Below are 19,780 nucleotides of genomic sequence, written 5' to 3' on the forward strand. Positions count from 1 at the left end.
TCCTTTTGCAATCTTGCCCTACTTTGGGTTCATTTGTAACAGACAAGCTCAAGAAAATACAAGAACATGTTGCTGTGTGACTAAACGGTAAAAGTTAAACAGATATGAGTATTTTGAATGCAGTTAAATTAAAATTGCATTCAGTACAAAAAAAAAAAAAAACCTCTCAAACTCTCCTGAACACAAAAGCTATGGTAGCCATGAAAAACAAAAACCGCATTCAAAATTTAATAAAAGATAAACAAAAAGAAGGAATTGGAATATTTCAGAAAATCAGCAACGAGGTGGAGGAAGCCAGATAAATGGGAGTGTTAAGTCTGGAAGGTCATGTAATGGAGACAGGCCAAGATGAAAAGAGGCACTATCGCTCCCAGCTGGCTTGGCCTGTTTTATAGCAATCATTTTGGCTAGTCCTACTCTGCTCATACCCACAGGCTACCTTCATTTAGGCAGCCACCAACCGTCTCAGGTGTTTTTTTTATGGGCCAAATGTGGGCCACTTTTTTCTTCCTTCCCTGTCATGACAGCACCCTGCTCTGCATTTTCCATCAGAATGCTCTAGGCTCTTTGATAGTTTTAGATAATAAAAAAAAAGAAAAAAAGACCCAGGTTTGCAGAAGAGTGAAGCTGAGAATAACCTTGAGAACAGTGCTGTGTGTGGTTGAAACATATGAGGGGTAAAAATGGGTAAGTAAAGCGCTTGCGAGAAAGTGACACGTTTGAGCTACTGAACTGTGTATTAGGAGAGAGGCTATGGTGGACAGCCTCTAAAAGCATCGGTTCACATCACTTTCAGCAACAAAATTAGCAAATATAGACGACTGCAAAAAGAGCTGGGAGGAAAGGGTGTGTGAAATGTCTTAGCTGAACTGAAAAGCTAGGAGTGCTGCTAAGAGATTCTGTCAATAGTGGGATGAGTGGATGACAGTGATGCTCAGGAGAGTTAAACAAGAAGGGAAATAGTGAACATTGAATCAGCTGCATAAAGTTTTCCACAAAGGCAAGAAGTGAAATCAGTGGTTGTATGTCTGGGTGCAGTTAGAGCACGCAGATTGACCGTGTGAAGAGGAAATTGGGTTAGAGGGGGTACAACTCAGCACGGTGAGGGGGTTACCAAGCAAGACCTTAATAAGCAACACCGCCACAGGGTTATAGCTCACGCCTGGCTGCTCTTGACTGTGATTGGAGCAGTGAGGAGCAGGGGATGAAGGGAGGCCAAAGTGAACCGAGCAACGGCGGTAGGGGAGCTCGCTGAGAACTGAGCCTTTGATCACAGGGTGAAGAATTACCAGCTCAATGCCTGCTGCTGCAGGGTCCCAGCCCAAGAGCACTGTGGGAAATGTTCACATTCAAATATCAGCTTCTTTCTCCAAACACTGATTAATTTATTGGCAAAATACACTCACAAACAGCACTAGACACAAACAAATCGCTTTGTTCTCCGGAGTTGCCGTGGGCGTGCTCTCATTAGAGTCACTGCTGCAGGGCAGAGGGACTTTGTTGACATGTATCGATGCAGTTCTTTGCACAGGAGCACGCTCTGTGTCAGGCTGAGCTGAAAGGGGATAGAAGTCTCCAACAGGTGGCGCTAGTTTCTGTTTGACAAATGAGCGTTAAAAAAAAGTGTTAGCCTTCTGTCACACACAGCACTTTGCACGTAACCTGAAACCTTCCATTTCCATCAAACAAGAAACAAGAGCACCTTCTTTCCCATTTGCTGTTTTCCCTGTCAGCTGTGGCAGACTTTCCTTCTGGTCACAGTTCCATAAAGATTCAAATTTGCAAAGTGAATGACTAATAGTTGTCCTTTCAACTCTGCAACTCCTCTTCAGAGTTACCTGCTAATGCTCTCTCTGCTCATGCCAGTTCATATGTACGGCTATGTCTCGGTAGTTCATAGCTGTGCAATACCTGTTCATTTAGTCTCAGATTAAATTACACGCTCGACGACGAGTAATAATAATAATAATAATAATAATAATAATAATAATGAGCTGATTTCTAAAAAAGTTTGCTCTATATATTTTGTGTTAGTCTATCACACTCAATTCCAAGATAATAAAATTAAGTCTGAGGTTGTGAGAAAGTTCAAACAGCATTAGTGTTTTTAAGGCAGTGTATGTACACATAAAGTGAATTGAATTCATTGTGAATGTCATAGCAGGGGCTGAGCAAAATCCAAATTTTGCTGTGGCATTTAAATGCAAACTGTGATGGTGCTGGAGAGCATCTCCCCTACAGCACCTAAGGGAGATGTTGAAGAATACGCAAGTGTTCTTGAACGTAAATGAAGAACACTTACGTTGTCTTGACAGGAAGTTTACTTTGGTTAGGCTTTGTAATGCTTTCATTTTGAAGTTCACCAACCTCTCCTACTTCGATTTGAACTTCTTGAAGCTAAGATTTATGGCGTGCACACATATCACAAACTAATGACTTCACCCTGGAGGGAATTTCTTAATCATCCGCCGTATGGCAGGTTCAACACCACAAAACCTTTGCACAAAAACAAAAAGAAGAATTTCAACATTCCAAGCACTACATTAGGTGAAATGTAGAGCCACCCAGCCGAGAATCAAGAGGGGAAAAAAAGAAAAAAAAAACAAAAAAAAAAAGAAGGTGTCTTAACTTGACTTTCTTAAACATATTATTTTATTCAGTGGTTAAAAAAAAAATATTGAAAAGCAATTTGACTTGTGTACAGACTCGGATCCTAGAGCTTACCCACAAAGTGCATTAACAATTTTAGTAACAGTCAAAAAGAGAGCTCCTTAACAAATCCTGCTTCCACGTTTCCGTGCCCTTTGGAGTGTGCCTGAAGTAGCCCTGTAGCTAATACAGATGTGTGTACAGGCTGCTGGGAATTTCCCACCAGTGTTTGAAGGGAGGGTATATGACTGTGGAGTTGGACGAACTATGATCATTCACAATCCTGAAAAAAAGGAATGAAGCACTGTTAGTAAACCAATAAATACAAAAGGCATTCAGTATATGTGTCAGATGCAGCTTTCACAAACTGGTAAAATATTTTATTATGTTTTGTTCTTTTTCTTTGAGTTAAAAATAACTAAACAAAACACGAGGGGGAGATATCATTTTTGAACTTCCTCTTTCTGTCTCGTTGCTTTGCCCCTACTCTACATCTGTGACATCTCCTGGTTAACTCCTCAGGGATTAAGGGTCGCATTTGGAGTATTACTTGAGCTCTAGAGATGTCAGTCAGCTGCTCATTCTTGTAAAACACCTGTCTCATTGCTATGGTTACAAATCATAACAAGATGATGAAACTAAAAATGTAACAACAAAAGTCCTTCAGGAAGCACAGCACCAAAACCTAGATCTTATAGAAACTTGATAAAGGAAAGCCTAAAAAAATAAAAATAAAAAATAAAAAATAATTGCAGCAGCAAGCTGCCACCTTCCAGCAGGACATACAATAATATATCATAACTTCAGGCAAATTTTAAATAATTGCCTTTGAAATTTCCATTAGGGTAAATGAGGAGCTTTTTTGTATCCCTGCTGAGATAAACAAAAAGCTTTCACAAGGAAAGGGTTCTGCATATAGTGAACTGTGACTCCAGTGCATCGCTGATAAATAGAAACTGTTATTCACTTTCCTCTGAGCTATTATGTTGGGATCTCAGCATCTGGAGATGGAAAAAAAAAAGACTCTTACCATATTTTTACACAGTTGTTTGCTATAAAGCCCATTGTGATGGCAGAGAGAGTCCACATTTGAAGTGCGTACATGTTGGAGATGGACTTATGTAACTGTCCACAAGTGAGAGGAGGAGAGAAGAAAAATTGAATAAACCTATTTTTATGGAGCCGTACTAGCACATTCAAACTAAGGTTGTTTTTTTTTTTTGTTTTTTTTTTAAGTTTTCAATCCACAGCGTATAGATTTAGGCTGTGAGACATTTAGACAGTCATTGGATCGAGACAGCTACAGCTCTCACTTTACAGTCCCACTATGCTGCAAGATTTAGCAGGGCACTCAGAGGGGCGGTAGAAATTGGAACACATTCATCTCAATACCCGGCCTGACGCCACTAATGGATGTTAGTCACTTTTGGAGAGACAACGAGATCGAAGAACAATGGGCTTCAGGCTCTTGTGGACATGAGACAAAAGCATAAATACCTTTAATCCCTTTCCGCTTCTGTGAGTATCATGCACAATTTAAGACTGAACAGCATCTGAGAGCTTTCTCAACTTTCTCACGTTTAAGTTGCCTCCCTGTACCAGACGCAGGAATTCAGTTTGTAGCACATTTAATTTCCCTTTATTCCATCTCCACAGTGTCAGTTGTGTCATAATTCACATTCCTGGGCGGCAAATGAAAATGTACAACTATTAGAGTTTGAGATGTTTCTACCCCTTTACCTCCCGCAAAATTGCCTCCAGCCCTTTAGGTTATATTTACATAATTTCAAGTTGCATGTTTGCTAGTTGCATACTGAGCTCTATGTACACATTGAAAGATATTTCCTATCCCCAGTAGTTTTCACCAGCAGGTGCAGAATCTGCCAAATGGCTTGTTTACCGATTTATTCTCTGTCTCTCTATTTTTTAGGATTCAAAATGCTTCTCAGTTGAAACATTATTTGTTATGTTTCTTTCCACCTGTAAAGTACTTCTGTCTCTTCCTGCAGGAACATATCTCCCCTTGAGACTGCATACGCTATGCTTCATAAAGGAGAAGCAAAACCACAAAGCAAGTGATGAAAATATATATTCTGCCAATTTGCTGCTCCAGTTAAGAAGCCTAATAAAAAAAAAAAAATCCAAGATTTTCACTCTGCACTGAAAAAAAAGGGGCCCCAGTCTCTGAGGCAGGTGTTGAGACTTCCTAAAAAAAATTAAGAACATTCTCTGAATGAAACTGTTGGAGAAGAGCCATCTGAATAAATGTGTACCATTGTGGTATAAACTGTAAATGAGGGAAATTTCATAGACATAAAAGTCACTTCTTCTGAGTGATTTATGTAAACTTTACCCTTTTTTTCCGTTTTCTTTGACTTCTTTGCACAAAAAGTGAAAAACAAAACCTGGAAAATAGAAAGAGAAGTATTTTCTCCTATTATGTAGAGGTCATTGACATATCTGCACATCTGCAAGGGTCTATGTTTTTTTTTATCACATGCAGCTACACTGAAATGCAAATTTAGATGCAAAAAGTGCAGCGTAGAAGTTAAAGATCACGCTTTAAATAAAATTCTAGACAACCATTCAAACTTACCAGTCCATTTTTCGAAAAAATATTGTTAAGAAATTCAGGTAACATCTTTTATTGAGGCTGATTCAGCATACATGAATGTCTGCATGTTCAGTTCACATCTTACCAGTCGTGGATCCAATTAGGATGTGATTTCAAGCTGCTTGTCATCTTGATTAAGAAGTAACCATGGGGAGTCAGCGGAAGAAACACTGAGAGGGAGGGAAATACAAGGACAGACAATGACACCGATTATCACAGAAGAACTAAATGGAAAACATCCCCTTTGACAATGCTAATTTTTACTGATGCTGATATTTGTTTACTTATTTCTCTGAGCATTTTTAGGCCAGTTGATATTAAAACATTTCAAAATCCCTTGAAATATGTATCTACATATATATATCCATACACTTGCACAGACACACAAATATATATATATATTTTTTTCCCTTTTTTCTATTTTATTTTTTTTTTTACACACACTGCATGTTAGTTACATGCTGCAGATGACAAACATACTGAAAGTCATGCTTCATTTTTATTCCACTTCATAATTATCTTGTGTTGGTCTGTCACATATTCCAGTAAAATATGCCGCAGCTTGTGCTCACAAAGTGACAAAAATGAGGAACAATTAAAGGAAGTGGGATACTATTGCGCAATACACCTGAACTCCATGGGCCAATTGAGCTCTTGTCAAGCTTTTGTTGTTCTTTGTCTATAATCACAGTGCCATCTGTAGAAAAAAAAATCTCAATCCCTGGACCAAACAAGGGAGCCGATTTGTTTTTGTGATTGCAGATGGCATTTCACTGCCATCATCATAAAAAGCCTAGAAAATTGCAACTTCTTTTTATACAAGTGACTTCTCACTAAATCTCTACGAACAATAGCCAACTGCCTACTGACGATAACACTTTTTTCTTTTTAAGCCACGATTGTGGGGAACCCTCTTTTAAATCCATGCTTCAGTAGATTAGTTAGTTCTTACAAGCTCTTAACAATAGTAAAAAAAAAGAAAAACTTCCTATCACTGAGTCACTTTTCTCAGCTTTGGGATGAAACTTTGATCATATTAACGTTCTCTAGCTCCACTAGCAGTTCAGGTTTTCTCTTAGGATTCTTCTGTGTTTCTCCTGTTGTAAGTGGATGTGAAGTTTTGCTGAAAACGAGTCAGTGAAAGGTGCTTTGCCACACCAAAACAGACACAAACACGCTGCATTTAATTTAATCCTTGCACTGAATTTAAGACTAAGTTTGCATATTTTAAAGAACCATCCTTTTCTGGACAATAAATCAAACTGCCTCATTTTTGACATACAACAACAACAACAAAAATCCTCAGATATTCCTTTCTCCTCACCAAATACTACCCTTGATTTATCTAGGATCATTACCACTGTAAAGTATCCTGTCTTTTCAAGGATGCCGTGATGAATGGAAGGCACTGATTCCAGGGCCCAATTTCAGAGAAACCTATTTGCGCGGCAGCTGGCATTTAGCTCTGCTATTTGCATGCATGTGGGTCTACAAATTCAGCATTTAATCTCGTTGCATCAGAGTAAAGAGAAACAAATAAATTGAACAGATAACGCTGAGCCCCTGGGGTAATATGACGGCCAACTCAATATAGTCAGTTGTCAAGCTGCTCTACTTATACTGTATATGTAAATGAGTTGCCGCGTCGACCAGAATACAAAAATACTCTGCTGTTTTTTTGGTGGATCCATTATTCTGACAGTGTTGAGCGTTTATCTGCACTATCATACAATAAATACTAAATTTGACTAAACCTACTGTTCCATCCATCCATCCATCCATCCATTCCATTCCATTCCATTCCATTCTTGTCTGTTATATCAAATACATTACCCTCTCCAAATCACAATCAATGGCACTTGCACCCCTAACATTCAACCTTCATGGACACTCTCGCTTCAGTCTGGCTAAGCTTGAGCTGTTTAGTGAAGAAAAATGGGTCAGGATTTGAGTTTCTATGTGCCAAATTGGTAGTTGCATATAACCGAACGACTTGCAGCTCTGCCGGCAGGGAAGCAGTGCTTCCATAAAGTACCGACTCATCGAAGGCAAGTGACCAGCTTGATTCTATAAACATTTATTCCTAAAGGAAAATTCCTTTTACTTCTATTACAGAGATGCAAACAACTTTTTTTGTTTTTGTTGAATTATTACCTACAATCCGAATGAAATGCATTTAAGATTGTGGATTTAATGAGAAAAATAGCTTAAGGAGTACAAAAATTGTTCAAAGGCACTGCATGCTATCGTAAAAGAATAGAAGTTATTTTAAACACTTTTAATACCAGTTGTGCAGTTCAGTATAGAAGGTGATATACTAGCAGAGTAAATTGTAATTCTGCAGCTTTTGTGGTGTGTAATAATCCACTATTAAACTGAGCTGTGAGTTTTGTAAGAACGAATCAGGGTTGAATAAAGCAGATTAACAATGCTGCATGCTGCTGCTGTATGGGATTATGGATTGATAATTATTGAATTGTGACTGCGTACAAAGAAAGAGGTTTTGTTTCCAAGTAAATGACTGTATATATATTTAGTTCTGATAAAAATAAAGAGCTGTGAAAAATGGATTTGGGTTAATGTGACCCTGATCACTGTAAATTCAATATAACACAATTCAACTCACTTGATGGGAATTAAATGTTGTACCTTATTCAATTTTCTCCAAAGAGTTGTCGTAGGGCCTATATTACTTTTTAAGAAGCTGTGATGTCATCTTTTCCCTCATCTGTTAACTTTATTTTTTTAGACCAGGGCATGATATAATTAGTTTTTTATTTCTTTTAGCTTATGTTATGTCATTAAGCAGCTGTTTAAATTATTCTACAAGTCCTTAAGTCGGGCATTAATCTGGAACAACAAAATAAGGTCATTACTTTATCACATAAGCAAAGTTCGGTTTGGAAAGCCTTAAGAAATTAAATACACCCTTGAAAAATCTTTATCTGTTTATGGAACCTGACATTGTTTGATTGTCAAAAACATTAAGTATGCCTGAAATAAAAGAAAGCAATAAAAAAGAAATCTATAAATGCTAAGAAACACCAGGTCTGATTTGGCATCTGACCCAATGGAAAATTGAATGAAACGTTGTGACAACGTTAAATGCATCCGGTTTGGGAAAAAATACAAATGGAAATCTTTTACTCACAAAAGCGTACCCACGATCAGGGCTCAAAGGTACAGACAAAAATTAAAGAGTAAAACTGTAATCTTGTCTGAGCTTGTTTGAGCAGCTGGCTTGTGTTAATACTTGCAGGATTTCTGGTAAATACTTCCGCGTGAATACTCACTCTCCTGTGAGTCTGGTGGTCCGTAGGCGGACACAGGGGCGCAGCTCTGCACTTCCTGAGGTGCATGTGGACACATTAACTACAGCACACAGAGACCTGTCATTTTACTAGTAACTTAAGCCAGTCTGCAAATTTACAAGCCTCCTCTTGATAGACTGACATAACTTTAATGTCCATCAATCACTTTAAAAAGCGTTTTTCATCCCTACACATCTTTATCCTTGTCCCTCTTTGTTTTCTGTCCCAGAGAGCTTTCTTTTCTGCTTCTCCAGTTTTAGTTTCCTGTGATAACACAATTCAAACAAACAAAAAAGAAAAAAAAAAGCACCCCAGCGCGTTCTTGGCTAGGATTTATTTCTCCACCATTGTTTTGGTGACGCCACTATTGCAGCGCCCCTAAGCATCGCATTTAGTGCATACCCACTTTTTCCACCACTGGACGAACCGTGTGTCACGTCAAAATTGGATCGGAGCGTGAAGAGTCCGATGCAAGTGCTGTGGGGTTTGCCTTAACGGAGCAAATATTTTTCACAGCCCTGTAAACAGGAGTAAACATATTGCGATATTCGTTGTACGTTGACTGTTTAACACATGCAACTGCTGGAAAATAAATCATCGTGTCCATGACTTCATTGATGCTTTCCATGCAATGTCACTTGCTTTTCACAGTGTTTACAAAGCATCCGCCGGAAATGCACAAGATAATTTAGCCTGAGCTGCTTCGATGTGTCCCACACAGCCATCTAACGAACCCAATTAAAAGAGCAGCACAAGTTGGATGGTAAAATCTACCCCCCATAAAATTGTTAATGCCACCCGTCTCATCAAACGTGGAGACATGTATCTAATCTCACTGGCAAAGGGCAGACCTTCAGGCCAGACTGCCACACCTTCCTCCCCTCAGGCCAGTCCAGAGCAATTACGATTACTACTTCACACACAGACCTGTGTCACCCACGCAATTAACAAGCTCTGGAGAAGCCTGGGCAACCAGCAAGGGGCAGGCTGTGTACACAGCATGAATAATGAGAGGAATGACGAAGGATCGAAGGGGGAAAGGAAAACATCACACCAGGTTGCCAGGCTTTGGTGCACTAAATGCTCTCAGGTCTTTAAGATTTTAAAGCCACATTTCCGAGCCCATATACCACTTTCACACCGCAATTTAAACATAATGCATTTCAGTTTTAAAGATCCTTTGTGTGTTGACATTTTGCAAAGCGAGCCTGCAAATGCGATCATTTTCCTCCCACTCTACATTCTGCATTCATCCTTGTTGCGAGGATTATTCATCACAGCTGTGACACGGGGAGCGTAATGTGTTACAGCTCTCACTGGGAAAACACGAACTGTTATCTGTGTGGAATGTTCATTTTATTCAGAGGCGCGTTTGATTATCAGGCGAAGAAAACATAGCACCCTGGTTTCTCTTCAAGCTGCAGCCAGGGCATCTGGATCAACATCTCTTATTGCCTTGGAATGGCCAGTTTTACTTCTTCACTAGCATTACTTTCAAAGCAGGTTTCTAAAAAAACCTCTTGAAGCACATTTAAAGGTAAACGACTGGGGAAAAAATTATTTCACTAAATTGTGTCAGACTAGTTGATCAGATATTAAATTTTCCACTTTAAACTTATAACTGTGTAAACCCATGTTATCCTAAATGATCTAAATTGAACTCATTAGCCCTGCAAGTTATTTGGCTATTTCTTAGAAATGTGACCATATTCACTTTTCCCATTTTAAACGCTGCTGGAAACTGACTCATCTATTGGTCTTTTGATCTCTGTATCCTTTTAGTCTCACCCCCTCATTTCAGCCTCTATAATTCTCACTACTCACTTAAGTGGGATGCCGAAAAAGACCGCATCGGGGATGGGGAGAGGAGCCTTAAGGTACCTCTGCTGAATTGAGTATCAAAGAGCGATGGGGGCTGTCGAAAGCAGAGATGGATTCCATGGCCTGTCTCGTCTCCACCCAGTCATTGTTCATGAGGCCGAGTTGCCAGAGAGCTGTCTGTACCTGCCACTTTTGACAGATACCTACTGTCAGTCAGTCTGGGATGGTCTACAGTCTCCATCCTGCTATAGCAGGAACTCGTATGAGTCACAAATTCAACGACCAGGGGAAAAAAAAAAAAAAAAATCCATCTCTGTTAATATTTCACAGATGTGCCGCATATGCCTAAAATTGAAAAGAGAGAAGAAAAAACAGTAGCGCACACACTGAGACCATCTTTCAGTTCAACAGGTTTTTATCAACAAGGACATAAAAAATAAACCATCATAAGATAATTTTAGACCTTTTTACTTACCCTAAACTATTCTACAATGAGAGAAGGGAAGCTCAAACACTTAAAATGTGCAACTTCTTTTTTTCTTCTTCTTCTGAATAGTGCAAGTCTGATGATGTTCCTCTTTCTGTGGCCACATTTCCTTTTTTATGGAGCAAAAATGCAGTCCAGATTTAAAACCCCTACAAGTTAAAACAGGGGAGAAAAACTTACACTTAAAAACACAATTTTTCATTGGCCACGATAAATCAAGTCAGGTATTTCAGCGTGATCGCCAGCGGTTGCTTTTTCTGCAGCTCTACATTGAATGACTTCAAAATCTAAGCTTAAATTCCAACAATAATGGCTATTTTATTGACTTTGTGCATTTTTGTGTGAATGTGAAGAGAGAAAGGGGAAAAATAAAATAAGAAAGCACATTAACTGTGAGTCAAGCAATACATTTTCTTCAGTGATAAAAACAGATAGCGTAGGCGTGGCTCACTGCATAATAGCTGTTTTTTTGTTGGGTTTTTTTTTTTACACATGAATACATATTTTTAAGCACATGGGATGCACACACATCCGTCTGAAACTGTTTCAGAATTTTCGCCATCTCTTCCACTGCAATAAACAGAATCATTAAGGTGTGTCATAACAGGTTTTTTGTTAATCTGCTTCATTACCTTGAAGCCGCAGACTCCGACCGGCTTCTTATAAGGATGCCAGAGAAACAGGCTCCATTAGAGGCAGCAATCAAGCTGCTTCACCACTAGCACGCATGTCACGTAGCTAATTCAATCTCACAAGCCATGAAGCAATTAATTTATGTCAATACAAATACACAAATAGTCCTTTTTGGCCCCATCAGGAGAGCGGAGGGTCTTAAGGCGGTGCTTCTGTTTATTAGCACATCCTTGTGCCTCTGTGTGAACATGCTCAGTCATGTGGACCTGGAAGAGCAGGTGTAATTGGGTGTGGAGTGGAGGGGGGGATAAAAAGCAACCCTGTGGTCTCGCTGCCTAAATGAGATCAGACAATCTTCTTCTTTCCATTTCCTCCACTGACAAGATGCACATTGTCCCCCTTTCAGGTTCTTTATTATTGCTTTGATCATACGAAATGAATATAAAGAGTGGATTATTATTCTCTTTTTGAAGGCACCTGTGCTTGGAGCATACTGCGACAAAGTATTCCTCCTCTTACAGATGTTGCTTTTCTTGAAACGTTGCAAAAATTCGCATCGTCAAATAAATGTTATTAGAAAACTATAACGCTGGTAAATACTAAATACGTGTTTTTTCGTATTCATTTGGTGAAATAAACCCACCAGGCCTGATGAGAAGATTGCCTCCTAAATCTAATAACAGGGTGTGCCACCTTTAGGAGCATCAACTGCCATTAAGTTGCTGTGACAAGACTGCAAAATGAATACTGGGAAATCATTTAAAATCTGCGTTTTGTATTTATTCAGGTCATCTTTGTCTGATGTGAAAGATATTTGAAGATCTGAAACATTAAAGCGCAACAAGAAGAAATCTTTAGAGGAGGGAAGTACTTTGGCACATTGCTGTATCTGCAGACAACTGCAACAGAAATTCTCGCAAGGTGAATTTAAATGCACCAGGGCACAGTCATCAGGGTACTAGCCTATGAGCACCTAAGGTCAAGAGTTAAGCTCAGAAGAAAATGTAAAATTGTCCATTTCCAACAGGGTAGCAAGCAGCGGTGGCTAAACAAGTATCTGTGAATCAATGTATTAGGGCCGGTTTCTCCATTATAGGCAGAGAGGATGAAACGGCTCAGATAGGAGAACAGGTGTGGCACTAATGCGCACCAGATGGGACATCTGTCAAGAGATGAGATGAAGAAAATAAACAGCAAAGACACAAATGGTTTCAGATTGAGTTCAGGAGTTGATCAGCATTTTTTTTTTTTTTGGCTTGTTTGGAGGCAAGGATTTTGGTTAAATACATCAGTCTCTCTGGGCAGAGAGAGAGGAGGGGAAACCCCAAAGATCGCTCAGGCTCTGCCTTCCCCCTGCTCCTACACATCTTATTCCCAGTCCTATCTGGATGTGCTGCTGCTTTGAATTTTAATGAAGAAAGAACTTGAAATTCTCCCCATCCTGAATTCTTCTTTAAGCCACTTCATCACTCTTCCTGTCTCCATCAATCATAGAAAAACCTTACATGGCTGTAAGGGTTTCTTTTTTTTTTTTGCTGATACCACCGACTCGGTTGACTGGTTGACAGATGCTTTTCAGCTGTTTCCCCGAGTTTTGCATGAGTCAAATAAAATACAATAAAATTTCTTAAAATGGAAACATAAATGTCATCTACCTCCAGTTTTAAGAAGCAGACTGTTTATTTATAGATTTAAAACCAAAACAGACAAATTACAACAGAACAGTCAGACTCCTGCCTGCTGTCACAATAAGAATACAGAATAAGATCTTGCTGTTTTTTTGTTTTTTTTTTTCAATCGGCTGTTGACACATTAACAAATCCCTCGAGTAGGTATACAACTTTAGTACATTTCTGAGCAGCATTACTGTAGTGAAAAAAAGGATTTTGAAACCCATCCCAAATATCAACAGCATTTCAGTTCAGATATTAAGGCAACAGAATTAATCACAATAAAAAAAACAAACAAAAAAACAAATTGCTGATATGAACACAAAACTGTGGCAATGCGTCATGAGTGACAGCTGCGACTCAGCAGGTCAAGGTAGAAAGTGCATTCGCATCTTTGGACTGCAATCCGTCATACGCTGCTGACGGGTCGAGAGTAATGAAGCTTTACGTTACAGTACACATGGAGCTGGTAAATGCAGAAACGCTGTTTTTGCACAGCTAAATTGAAGCTTCCTTTAAAAGATTCAGCAACATTTACTAGTCAATAGGTGTCGGAACACACCTTGAGTTTTATAAATCATCCAAGAAACACAAGAGGAACAAATCTAAAAACATTTTTAAACAGCAAATGCAGAAGTGAAGGCCACAGTATGGCACAGAACAAAACACCATTTTTTTTTATTTTATTTTTGCTTTGTTTCCCCCTTTTTCAATCAAAATACCACCCTTGTACACAGATGAACGTAAAACTGGCCAGAGATCAAATCTGGGCAAATTTTTCCTTTTTGCCAGTTAATTAAATGAATAACAACTGAGAACTTTCACCATTGTGAACTACAGATGCATCAACAAACAGCATGAACATGGATTACTTTTGTGTTTCAGTTAAAAATCAGATGAAAGATGGGTTTGGACATGGGCTGGGCTAAAATCCTCAAGTTATGATAAACTTGAACACAAACATCATGGCTTTATTGTATTCGCAAAATTTTTTTTTTTAACAAAACATCTGTATCACCTAAATTCTCACTGAATAATTTCATTCATTAACTATGAATTACTCCAACTCTAAACTGAGCTTAGCTTAATAACAGGGGCTGTTGGTGATCGTTTAGCTTCCCAAAGTTTAATTGGAAATGTTTCCAAGCTGCCAAATTCATCTGTTTTTGTACGAAAGGAAACAGAGACGGAGCCTCTTTTCAGCCAGCTGAACAGCAGCAGGCAGGGGCAGTGCTCCGGTTCCTGTCGCACTTTGTCTTGCACCTAAACAAAAAGACTCAAAACAGTTTGAATGGTGTGCTGGAAAATGTTAGCAGTTTGAAACCACAGCTTTTTATAACCTTGGAATAATTTGATAATGGAAACCAGCCCATGCCTGTAAGGAACACATACTTTGATGGTTACAGCTGAAGAAAAAATATTTACATACACTGCATAAAACATCAAATTTTCAATATCCCAGCATATCTAGAGACTCGCTTTTTTTTCCTTTTTTTTTTGTTTTGTTAATCTCTTCAAGTTCTGTAGTTTACATACACAAAGGTATAAAGGCCTTTCAAGCACTTAGGAAACCCCAGATGATGATATAAAGGCTTTGTAAGCTTCCGGATAATTCACAACATTTGAATTACACAGAGGCAAACACGTGGATGTATTTTAAGGCAACATCTCAAAAGTGCTGCTTTGTTGTATGATATTATGCACAGAGAAATGTATCTTCTAGTTGCTGCTGAGTGAGAACTGCAGAGGGGAGTGGTACATTTCACAACATAAGAGGGAAAGAAAGACCAAGAGATGGAAATACTAAATCAACATCTCCACACATCGTCCAAGAAGTTAAAGCTTGGGCTCAAATGGGTCTTTCAAATGGACAAGAACCTTAATCATACTGGCAAATTAGTTACAAACTGGACTAAGGACAAAAGTGTTTTGGAAGTGGTCACTACAAAGTGCTGAACTCCATACCATTAAAAAAATTGTGAGAGATAAGGTGTCTGTCAAATCTGACTGTTACACCAGATATCTGGGAGAATGGGGCAGCAAATTACTGAAGGAAAGAAAACCCAAGATGAACCGACGGTCATCTGTCAGTCATCAATATTTTCCATTTGACCGAAGACATGAATATTTCTATCACATTTTAGAACAATTTGTTTTAAAACAGCAATAAAAAATATCTTGCATGTTATTTAGCAAATTCAAATAATTTTGTTAATCATTGTTAAAAAAAAGGAAAATATAGTTTTTAAACAGTGAATGTAAATATCTGTCCCAATTAACATGCATCATGTAATTCCTTAAATTCTGAAAGAGCAGCCCATTTTTAATTCTGTTCTCTTTTTTATGGCATATAGTTCCTAAAAGGAAAAAAAAAATCAGCAATGGACAAATTTGGAACCAGGAGGCCAGACCTCAAAGTAAACTAGAAATTGGTATTGGCCAGTCAAAGTCATATCAGTGCACCACTAGACGTAATAAAATCTCTTTAAGATATAAGGCTGAATGGCAGAACCATAATTATATTCCAAATAGACGAGGAGTGTAACTCACTGCATCACATACTTTTGTTTTTCTAACATCTGTTGAGCTTAACAGCTGCTTTTCACAGCTGCCTGCCCAAACTCCTATCTGAATCAGCCAGGCTCACCAGTGAGTCACCGATCTGGTTGGCTGTGAAAATTGAGCCTGATGGTAATTGATTGCACATAACTTCAGCGCTTCAATTAAAGAAAGTTTGTAGCAAGTGAGAAATTAGGAAAAAAAAGTTTGAGTGTGGAAAAGCTGTGGCCATCCATATTTGTCACTGCAGCCTCCTCTCAAGGTCACTGCTGTGGAAGGGAGGGGAGGCGGGAGAGTGGTGGGTGGAAATGACTGACAGAGAAGGGGCCGGCCTGACGGCTCAACTGGGCTGATGGCGGGCTGAAGCAAATCGTCAAGGACAGGTAGATGCACGAGGAGTCTGGTCCGCTCACATCACGGGGCGTGGTCCATGGACGGTCCAGAATCATTGTCTTCAAGGTCCCGTGGGTCCATGGGGTTCGCCCTTGGCTCCGGCACCCTGCAAGAAGGAAAAGAAAAACAGAGATAAACATGACACTGGTTGCAGAGCTCCAGCTGCTTTTTCTCCTCCCTTCCTTCACAACCACCTGCATGCAGCCTCGCAAACACAAACTCCAGCCCCGTGATGATAAATTACGGAAATATAATAAACCTCTGCAAAATGCAATCAGCTTCAATCAAGCGTTGCCTTAAGCAGAAATCATTCATTCAGTCAGTGTTATATTAGTGCGACAGAGACAAAGTGATAGCTGAATTGCAGGGACCTGTGGTAATCTGAACCAGGCTGATAGATTCAATTTCACTTGAGACAGTCTACACTAATCATATGCTCTAATTGAACAGTGCAGCGAGGACGGCAGAGCCCTGCTGCCTGCTGCTCCATGAAAGGCAACTCTCCTGTAATGTTACTTGCCAGTCATCAATATTTTCCAATTACAACTGTAGCACGGTGATCCACCTTCAAAAGATTACACCTGCGAGTTTTTCTAAACACTTCTTAATTAACTTTATCGCGTTTATGCCGTTTCAGGCGATTCTATTTTTGACATTTTAATTGGGTACTATTTAATCAGAATGTTCAAACTTATGCGGTTCTGAACAGCTTGTGGATTCATTTGTGAGTTCTAACAATAGGAGCCATGCAAACCACATTTTAAAAAGGAAGCAAAATTGCTAAAAAGGTTTTCTGAGAACTCTTCTGAAAACATTCCTGTTTCACAGGGGGGAAAAGAAGCGATATTTCTCATCGTTCATTATACATTTTGAGGGAGCAAATCATCCCAGTTCAGCCTGCAGTAAAAATCTCAAGAGGAGAATGTTGCATGCAGGATTCGAGAATATAACCGCTCACTTTTTATGTAATTTTTCTATTGTTCGAGGTCAGGTACTTTCAAGTGTTATTGAATCTGAAACATACAGGATCTTAGTGAAGTATTCATACTGCTTCAAATTAAAATTAACACAGTATAGTCACAAAGCTCAATTTATTTCACAGGGACTTTATGTGACACTTAAACACTCGGACATGAAGAATTGTCAACTGAAAAGAAGACATGGTTACAATAAAATCACCTATTTTTAAGTCACAGCTCTCAAAATGATTTATGTCTGGACTTTGACTAGACTGTTCTAAGTCATGAATATGCTGTGATCTAAACAATTCCAATTTTATAAAATCCTAACCGAATGCATTTACATTTTTTTGTTGAATGTTTGAGGAAAAGTGCATATCTTTCTATCCTGGGCAAACCCAAATGCAAAAAAACAAACAAACAAACAAACAAAAAAAACAGAAAGAAAAGGAAATAAAAAAAGGGTCTAATTAAAGTGTGCATGCTCACACATGAAGGACAAAGTGCAATAACGTTATGGCACATCAAAGAACAAAATTAAAATGGTTACAAGACTTTAATTCCTTATTTTTGTCAATGTGACAACTTAGACGGCCGTCCATTTGGTTAGTTTTTGTTCAAGCTGTTTGAAATTCAGAGCACAAAGCAGTTCGCAAAAGTTGTCTGAGTTTTACCTCATTCTCAAACACAACTTCATCCTGTCTGAGTTGACTGTTTTGGTAAAACCTCAGCAAATTTGAGTGAGAGCAGTACATTTTTCTTGACTCTCCTAATTACCAAATAAGTTCCCCTTTTCTTTGTGTAACCAACAAACAGTCGCATGGCAAAATGTAAAGCCATTGGAGGCAAATAAACTAATTATATTTAGGTAGTCTTAGGACAAAGAGATGCATGAGCTTTTTTGTCATTTCCACAATATACAGACCCTTTAACTTGAGAAAAAAAAAAAACAGCTATAAATTTGATAAGTAGTGGAGGAGAAAAAAGGAGCTTTAACATAACAAAGTGTCGGTCGGCCACTAATAAACCTCTTTTAAGTTAGGGTCTCTGCTTCACTCTCTTTCTGAGTCTGTTCATTTTCTCTGTCCTAAATAAAACCAATTTCCCTGTGTGTGTATGTGTGTGTCCCAACGACTGAGATCCTTCCCTCTATGACTTATTCATGAGCTTTAATGCAGTCGATGTTTTATTGATCAGGAACCATCATTGCCTCCTCCTTCTGATGTGACCATGGCCTGTGGAAAAAAGAGGAGAGCTGACAGCTGGGAGGCTGGCCGGAGAGCTGGCTGGGGCTTCACTGAAACATACCTGGTGCCCTACAGGGTGATGGATGGCAGTGGCCATTGTGTGTGGAAATCTGGAACATTGTGAGAGTGTGTGCGACAAGGAATGAGAAAAAGATAAGGGTTTAGATAGGTCTGATCGAGTGGAAGAAAGCTAATCTTACTAATGTCTCCTCTTTGAGTGAAACAGAAATGCTTCTCTGATTGCCCTAAGAGAAACCCATCGCTCATGGGAGAAAACCTCAGGCTCGTGGTAAAGAAACAAAGGATGGGAGTGTGTCTGATGCTCCCCAGACTTTGACTTTTGTCTCCTGCTTTCCATTTTCAATTTGGCCTCAACCTTGTTGAGCTAGCTGGAAAAGAGAGAATGGATGGGTGCTTGCCCTGATTAAGTTTGAATTTGCTATTCTTGAGCGAGAAAATGCAGTGCTCTTAAGTCATCATCCGGAAACCCTCCAATCTCACTGTCGCAGCCTAGCTGGCTCAATCCAGCCTCATTGCCATATGAATAATCATACTGCAGTAGCTGGGAAATGCTTTATGAGCCTCCGAGGTGCGTGCATGTGTATATGTGTATAAAGATGGAGAGATGAGAAAAGGAGTAGTTGAAGAGCAAACTGGGAACTGCCCTTAGGGGAGAGAGGTTTTTCTTGATTAAGCAAGGAAGTTAAACGAGAATAAGGCCATGTACATAGACCCCATGGCAATCATCCAGAGGAAAAAAAAAAAAAAAAAACTATTCCAATTTGCATTCTCAGACAGAAGTGATGCCATCTTATGCATATTCCATCACATAGGAAGGCTGAACCCATCCCTTTAAGCCCTGAGGCATTATGAAGCTTTTTCTAATGAGAGAAGATCCTTGATGGTTACTTAAAGAGCCCAAGAGAGCAGATTTTTCCCCTATGTTCTTGAGAAGCAATCCACTTGGCTTACGACTTCAGTAGCTTAAAACAGCATGGGATGAACAACATTATGGAAGAAAACTAAACACGAGAGATTAATCCCAAGGAATTGTCCGGAATTGGATGATGTTCTTGATTGGCCCTAAAGTGCAAACCAACTGGTCAAAATTGAAAACAATCTGATCTTTGCCCAGTCAGCCACATGTACCACTTGTTGGAGTGATGATGACTCCAAATTAGCTTTGTTCAGTATCTACAAGATGTTGGTGGAGAGTTCAGAAGAAAAAGGAAACTGCACTTTATGCAACTTCTCTGCAATTCAAGAAAGCTATGAGAGAGTTGGAGAGAGCAAGACTTTCAGTAGATAATGGCAAGGCTCAGAGTACTGCAAAACGGCTTCAAAACTACATCATGGAACATACTGAACATGGAAATATTTAGACTTTAAGAAATGTCAGTTATAATGGTGAGCAACCATTTTATATATATATATATA

General features: G+C 39.1%; 1 protein-coding gene across 1 annotated transcript in view; it reads right to left on the reverse strand.

Annotated features, from left to right (window-relative positions):
- Positions 1-13,156: 13,156 nt before the first annotated feature.
- Positions 13,157-19,780, reverse strand: part of trim44 (tripartite motif containing 44) — a 50,896-nt gene continuing 44,272 nt past the window's right edge. Inside the window, exon 6 of the mRNA XM_007545473.2 lies at positions 13,157-16,243. Within this exon, the coding sequence (XP_007545535.1) occupies positions 16,159-16,243 (85 nt within the window). The 3' untranslated portion in view covers positions 13,157-16,158. The remainder of the gene's footprint in view (positions 16,244-19,780) is intronic.

Source organism: Poecilia formosa, unplaced genomic scaffold (assembly GCF_000485575.1).
Source record: "Poecilia formosa unplaced genomic scaffold, Poecilia_formosa-5.1.2 Scaffold13, whole genome shotgun sequence".
NCBI classification, from domain to species: domain Eukaryota; kingdom Metazoa; phylum Chordata; class Actinopteri; order Cyprinodontiformes; family Poeciliidae; genus Poecilia; species Poecilia formosa.